This window comes from Meleagris gallopavo, chromosome 30 (genome assembly GCF_000146605.3).
Source record: "Meleagris gallopavo isolate NT-WF06-2002-E0010 breed Aviagen turkey brand Nicholas breeding stock chromosome 30, Turkey_5.1, whole genome shotgun sequence".
Taxonomy (NCBI): Eukaryota; Metazoa; Chordata; class Aves; order Galliformes; family Phasianidae; genus Meleagris; species Meleagris gallopavo.
In genome coordinates, this window is record NC_015040.2 from 2744042 (window position 1) to 2751270 (window position 7229).

The window sequence follows — 7229 nt, forward strand, 5'->3', positions numbered from 1 at the left end:
CAGCTGCCTGCACCCATCAGGTTTTCCCCTTCCCTCTATTTCCCTTTTTTCCCCCTCTCATTGCCACAAATGTCAACCAGTTGCTTCCAGCTCTGATGTAGGGCAGAATCTGTCCCCCCCTCTCCAAGGAGCCCCGTAGCCACGTGGGGGCTGGAGGGGCTGATGACTGCGGGGGGGGGTCTGCCTCATCTTGGGGATGGAGATGGGTATGGGGGGAAACCACGTGGCACAGGGGAAGCAGGAGGAGAGAAGCAGCACTGAGAAGCAGGAACCGGGGGCACAAAGGAAAAAAGAAGCATTTAATTTTAACACCGGTGCATTTCAGAGCTTTTTTCAATCCACCCCCACCCCCCCGTCCAAGAAAAAAAGAAGAAATTCTCAGCGTTGTGAGCAGTCAGAGGAATTGAGAGTGGTTTTCTCTGCCCTCACCGATGTGGGTTCTCAGCCGGGGGGTCAGAGGGGGTGGGTTGGGTGCGGGGTGTGGGGACAGAGCACCCAATTCCCATCCCATCGAAGCACTGCCCTCCACGAGGAGCATTCCCAGAGCCCCCGCTCCCTCCTCTGCTTTCGGGGGCATCGAAACCAAGCAAAAAAATCAAATTGTGGTTTCGGAATGAACGGCCGGGGGATGAAAATAGACTGCAGGAAAGGTTCTCACGTAATTTCGAGTGGCGTTTCGGTTTCTTTGCGTGTTGAATTCTTGGGTTCAGAAGTGGGAACCGCTGCCCGATGGTGCCCTGGAAGGGCTTTCTGGGATGAGTTTGGGTCATTTTGGGAAAGCAGGTCTTCTCTTTTGCATCACAGAGCTGAGCAGAGCTGCTGAAAGCTGGCTGAAAGCTGGCTGAAAGCTGGCAGTGCTGCGTGCCATCCTGCACGAGGGGCCATGCCCCCCCACCTCTTAATTTCAGAGGCTTGCAGCTGACCCCGTGCAGGAGCACATGGAATGGGGCTGAGGTGCTGCCGGAGGGGTTTGGGGTCCCCATGAAGGCTGTGGTTTGGGGCTGCGCTGTTGCAGGAGTAGAGCAGTGTGATTGAAGTACTGCAGTGCAACAGAGCTGCGCCTTGCAGGTTCGCCAGCAGACACAGCGCAGGGTTGGGGTGCAGTGATGAGGTCCTCGGGGCTCGCTGTGTCCCCACCACCACCCTGACCCATCCCATGCCCTTGGGCGCGGGTTTGCATGCAGAAACGATGGGGTTTGTGGTTGCTCATAAAAAGCTATAACCGCAAAAACGGGAACTGGAGCAGAGCACCGAAACTGGGGCCAGCACAGCCTGCTGGGTGCCATTCCGGGAAGGCAGAGGCTGCTGGGCTCCTGCCCTGCATCCCCAGCCCTGGGCTGCTCCACTCGGTGCTGTCCCCATCGCTTTGTCCCCATCTGTCACCCACGCAGGGTGTGCTGAGCCCTGGGGTAACGCTCTGCTCCTCGCCCCTCTCTGCCTTGCAGGTGTATCCATCCAACTCAGGTGATGACTACAGCAGGGATCCGGCTGGATACACCCCCTCAAAACCTCCCAGCACTGTATACCCCGGAGCCTTCTATATGGCAGGTGAGTGGCTGAGACACGGAGCGGCCAACGGGAGGGATTGCAATGCATTGGTTCAGGACTGGAGCAGCCCTGGGCTCTGCAGGGTGCAGTGGAGATGGATGCGGCCCGTGCTCAGGCTATGGGATGCATACCAGCACTCCTAACCCCACTCACAGCTCCTCCTTTCCTTCCAGACGGGCTCCACAACTCGCCAGACCTGTGGAGCTCCCCCGGTGCCATGAGCCAGTCCAGCTACGGGGCCATGCTGGGCAGTTCCTCCTCCCCTCTCCCGCAGTCCACCAGCTTCAACAGTTTACATCAGCACGAACGCATGGTAACATCCCCAGCTGTCCCCCTCAGAGCCCCCTGTTGGGGCCAGGTCGGTGGTCAAAGCCCCAGGACCCCCCCCCTCACCCTCCTCTTCCCTCCCTCCAGAACTACCAGCTGCATTCAGGAGAGGTGAATGGTGGGCTGCCCTCCGTGTCAGGCTTCTCCTCTGCCTCCACCCCGTACGGCGTCTCCAGCCACACGCCGCCGATCAGTGGGACCGACACCATGATGGGTACGTGGCCCCCCTCCCCAGAGCACCCTACTGCCACACAGGGACCAAGCTGGAACACCAAAGCCCCAACATCAGGGCTGGGGGTGCCCATATCTGCGTACCTGCACACTGTTGATCCCTTTTGTGTCACACAGAGGTCAGCTCACCCCTGCTGGGTGCCTGGGCAGCCCCTAAGGAGTGGGGAGGGGGTGGATGTGGGCTTTGCCAAGCAGCTGAGTGGGACTGGGGGGAGCCCGAGGTCTGTGGAATCAGCACTTGAAGATGCTGTGATGCTGTGATGCTGTGAAGCCATTCATCCAAATCCCAAATGCACCATTCAGATGCTGCATTAAACCCCTGGGTGTTTTAATCTCTGACCCTGCTGAGCCCGTTACAAAACGTGTTACCGAAATGAACTCATGTTCCCTGGGAAATGAGCATCCTGACCTGGATTCCTGGGGGAAGATTTGCTCAGAGAAAGGGAAACACATCGAGAAGGATTTATACAAGGTGCCTTGTCCCAGCAGCTCTGTGATGCCCTGGTAGTGATGTCTGTGTCCTCTCTCAACAGGTAACAGAGGAACCACGGCTGGGAGCTCGGGAGACGCTCTTGGGAAGGCACTAGCTTCAGTAAGAGCTGCTGCACATCCCCGACTGTTCCTTGCCCCTGCAGACCTCCCTCTGCACCGAGGACCACCTAGGCAGTGGGAAGATGGACGCGTGAGAAGTTTGGGGGAACCTCTGCACCCTCAAACAAACACAGCTGCCACCCCGAGTCCTGGCGCTGTGCTACAGCACCTTTAAGCAGATGGGGAGCCTGAGGCAGCACGGGGTGTTACAAGTCCCATGAGCTGACCCAGACCCACACAGCCCTCACGGTGGGACTGATGGGTCCTGGTGCCCAGTCCCTAAGTGTGCTGCTGCAGACTGGAGGGCACTGTCCCACTGAGAACAGCGTTCTCTGCTATGGGGCTGTCAGAGCCCCATTCAGCACAGGGACCTTTGCTTCTACCTGGTGCTTTGAGGAGGGCTCAGCACTGCACCCCATATTTTTAGAGGGCTCCAGCTTCCCTCCAGCATGGGAAACCAAGAAGGGATAGTGCAGGGCAGAGGCACCGGGTGCTGGGGGTAGATGGGGACTGGCAATGGAGCAGGAGGGACACTCACCATTCCGTGCAGCAGCACTGGGGAAGGGGAGTGCTAACACAGGGCTGAGCACTGCTGACCGTGCCCTGCTTCTCTCCCTCTAGATTTATTCCCCAGATCACTCTAGCAATAACTTCTCATCAAACCCCTCCACACCGGTCGGCTCCCCGCAGGGCCTTGCAGGTAGGTGAAAGTGTTGTTCCTTGTATAAAGAGGCCCAGAAGCTTTGCTGTAAGGCACTTCCCAGATCAGCTCCATAGAAACCCTCCTTGAAAACCCTACGCTTTGGGCGAATCTCACCGAATCCCATCTGTTTTTAAAAGCAGGGGAGCAAACTAAAGCATCTCTGCCACCCCTAAGCTCCTGGGGGAGCCCCATCTCTGTGCATCCCATCTCAGTGGGGCTCGGGAAGTTTGTCCCTGGCTTTCCTTCCTATGGGATGAACCCAGTATGAACTGGGAAGCAGCCAGAGCTGCTGCAAAACCATTTCAGTGCCCGATGAAAGCCCATACCCTTGGTGTGTGGGTGCAAAGCCACCAACCTGCTGCTCCATGCCTTTGTGGCCCCATGCAGTGTTATGGTGTCCCTATGCATGCCGTGGTGGCCCAGCTTCCAGCCCCACCTAGCGGCTGCTGTGCCCAGTCCCAGGCTGTCCCTGTTTGTTTCCAGGCACATCCCAGTGGTCTCGAGCGGGCGGACAGGGTGCCTTATCTCCCAGCTACGAAGGGAGCCTCCACACTTTAGTAAGTGAAACATCTCCTCGCCCCTCTTCTCCTTTTGTTGTGTCCCTGGGGGTGGTGGGATCAGGACTTGAAGGGGGGAGGGTTGGGTGACAGAATGGTGTGGGCTGGAAGGGACCTTCAGGAATGATGTGTGTTGGGATGTGGTCAAGCAGATTTGGGCACTGATTCCTGACCCCCATCCACACCGCTGGGTCCAGCCCAGTTGTGTCAGAGCAGAGCTGCTCCTGTGACACCTTGGTGTCCCTGGGGGTGGCACTGCTGGGGTCAGGCTGCTGGTCCCTATATCTGCCCTGCAGCTTAAGCACAACTGTATGGGGCTTCTGGATTTGCAGACACTAACAGATTGCTTTTTCCATCCCCTCTTTCCAGCAAAACAAAATGGAAGACAGGTTGGACGAAGCCATCCACGTGCTGAGGAATCACGCCGTGGGCCAGACGGCCGCCATGCCAAGCAACCACGGGGACATGCATGGGCTGCTGGGCTCTGCACCCGCACACAGTGCTGCTGTGGGCAGCCTGGGCCAGGCCTTCCCTGCCTCTGTCATGTCCCTGGGAGGTCGACACCCCAGCCTGGTGAGTGATGGATGGGGAGCACTGTGACGGGGTGTGCATCCCAGGTGCGTAGGGTCCTGCGCTGGTTCCCCCCTGTCTAGAGGTTGGTGACCACAGAACACGTTCTGAGCAGGTCTGGGTCCCTCTGGCCAGAGTGATCATCATTGCAGAACCAGATGTGCTTTGCTCCCCAGACTCTGGTACAGAGCAGTGTGCCCCGTGCTACAAACCAGCTGCAGCAATGGGAGTGTTGGCTCTGTGCTGCCAATCCCTGCCAGCGTAGTGCAGCCCCACGGGATGCAGCCTGCCCAATCCTCATCCCTTCAGTGTGAGGTCTGTGCTGCTGGGATGCCCTTGCTCCAGTGGCATTGTGGGGGCTGCAGAAACGTTGGTGCCCTGTGGAGATGCATGCAGTCAGGCAGAACGTCCTGTGCAGCATGCAAGCAGTGCATCCCAGCAGAGAGGCTTTTCCATGGGATGGCAGCACTGATGAGGGCTTTCCCCTTGGCTCTGCTGGTGGGCAGGGCATGGAGCTGCAGCCCAGCGCCCCGCAGCCCCCAGGGCAGGTTGGCTCCTCTCCTGCATGGGGGGCACGTGGCTCTGTGCAGGGGGACCTGTGCTGGCCCTGACACTTCCACCCCTCAAAGCTTGCTCTGCTCATTCTGCTGTAGGTGGGAGGAGGTCACCCTGAAGACGGGCTGTCCAGCACCCCCAGCATGCTCCACAACCATGTCACACTTCCATCACAGCCCAGCTCACTCCCCGACCTCAACAGGCAGCAGGACACGTACAGTGGTAAGGCAGATCTGCACCTGGGCATGCATGAGTCCCTCTCGATGCCAGGGTTTGGGGGTTCACCCCACATCCAGCTCGGGGCTTCCACAGAACCCAGTTCACGCACTGCACTTTTCCCAGAGGTCCTTAATGTGGCTCTGGCTCATCATGCATGTTTCTGCCCCTCTGGCTGTGGGTACAGTGAGACCCCGGGCACTGCACTGCTTGGGGAAGGGTGGGCTCTGGCTCTGGCTCTGGCTCTGGCGAGTGGTGAAATGGCAGTGAAGGGGGAGCAGCAGAATTGGAGACCCCCCAGAAGGGTGAGATGGGGATGTGATGCTGTGTGAATAGGGACTCCCAGCCCCCTCCAACCTCTTTTGTCCCTTGCAGGCTTGTCAGGGGGGCTGGGGCGAAGCAGCGTCTCCTCGGGAACCAACGAGATAAAGAGGGAAGAGAAGGAGGATGAGGAGAACACATCAGTGGCAGATAACTCTGAAGAGGAGAAGAAGGAGCTGAAACCCTCCCGGAATAGAACAAGGTGCTCTTTGAACAGGTCTCTCCCTTCACTTTGTAAAGCTCTGAAGGCATTTGGCTTGGGGTACAGCCACATTGACCCCCAGGCAACTGAGCTCAGCCTGGTGACGCTAGGACCTGTCCTTGTGGTGCAGACCCCCTGCCCAGCCTCAGAGGGGCACAGCCTGGGTCCCGTGGCATTGGAACCAGCCATGCCAGGCGGGGCTCCCAGCCACCTGCCCTGCTGTCCTTATGGCTGTGGGCTTTCCTCGTGCTCGTAAAGCAGAGGTTTGGGACATGCTCACTCAGGGCATTGCTCGTGGCCGTGCCCAGGCAGCACGGGTACTCATCATCCCTGGGCAGAGAGGGAAGGTTCCAGCCTCTCCCTGCGTCAGGCTGCTGTTCCATTTGCTTTGGGCTCCTGTATCCCCCATCACAGCCAAGCAGACATGGCAGTGGGTCAAGTGGGGGCCTGGCAGCGTGCTGGCCTGTCCCCAGCCTCGCCATCAGCTTGGTCACCCTCCTTGCCAACAGCCACCTCCTGCCCTCCACCCAAATCTCTGACATCAGGGTCACCCCCAACACCTCCTCGGAACCAGCACACGCCTCCCAGCGACAGCTCATGCCTTAATCACAGAACCACAGAATCATTCAGGTTGGAAAAGCCCTCTCAGGTCACCAAATCCAACCCCAACCCGTCCCCCAAGTGCCACATCTCCACGGTTCTTGAGCGCCTCCGGGGACGGTGACCCCACCACCTCCCTGGGCAGCCGTGCCAATGCATCACCAATTGTGTCGTGCTTTCTTTATTTGTTGTGCATACAAAAAAAGGGAGGAAGAGGAAGAGCCTTAATGCTTCTCTCCGTGTCACTGCATGTCCCCGTGCCGCGGCGGGGGGACATCTGGGTTCCTCCGTGTGTGTTTTCTTGTCTGTGAGTTGACCAGTGCTGAGAGTGCACGCGAGGAATGTCCCTGTCTCGTTCTTATTTTAAACCATTAGTCAAGATGAGGATGAGGAGGACGATCTTCTTCCCCCAGAGCAAAAAGCCGAGAGAGAGAGAGAAAGGAGGGTCGCCAATAATGCCCGTGAGCGCCTGCGGGTCCGGGACATCAACGAGGCCTTTAAAGAGCTCGGACGCATGTGCCAACTGCACCTAAACAGCGAAAAACCACAGACCAAACTGCTAATCCTCCACCAGGCCGTATCAGTCATACTGAACCTGGAGCAACAAGTTAGAGGTCAGTGAGGGTCCCGGAGTGGTGATATTTTGACGTATCTGATCGGCACGGGGCTGTCTGTCTGTCTGTCTGTCTGTCTTCTGTGACGTGTGCTGTGGTGCCTTGCGCTCTCTCTCCCCTGTGCCCTTGCATTCCCGAGGCTGTCGATGCCTTTTTTTTAATTATTATTATTATTATTATTATTATTTTGTCCT

The 7229-nt window shown here is 58.0% G+C and overlaps 1 protein-coding gene across 1 annotated transcript in view; it reads left to right on the forward strand.

The window, feature by feature from the left end:
• Window positions 1-7178, forward strand: part of LOC100549543 (transcription factor E2-alpha) — a 28665-nt gene extending 21487 nt beyond the window's left edge. The window contains exons 4-13 of the mRNA XM_031557085.1: window positions 1446-1548; window positions 1722-1861; window positions 1963-2089; window positions 2640-2698; window positions 3319-3397; window positions 3884-3957; window positions 4327-4530; window positions 5181-5304; window positions 5674-5836; window positions 6797-7178. Of these exons, the coding sequence (XP_031412945.1) occupies window positions 1446-1548; window positions 1722-1861; window positions 1963-2089; window positions 2640-2698; window positions 3319-3397; window positions 3884-3957; window positions 4327-4530; window positions 5181-5304; window positions 5674-5836; window positions 6797-7043 (1320 nt within the window). The 3' untranslated portion in view covers window positions 7044-7178. The remainder of the gene's footprint in view (window positions 1-1445; window positions 1549-1721; window positions 1862-1962; window positions 2090-2639; window positions 2699-3318; window positions 3398-3883; window positions 3958-4326; window positions 4531-5180; window positions 5305-5673; window positions 5837-6796) is intronic.
• Window positions 7179-7229: the final 51 nt, after the last annotated feature.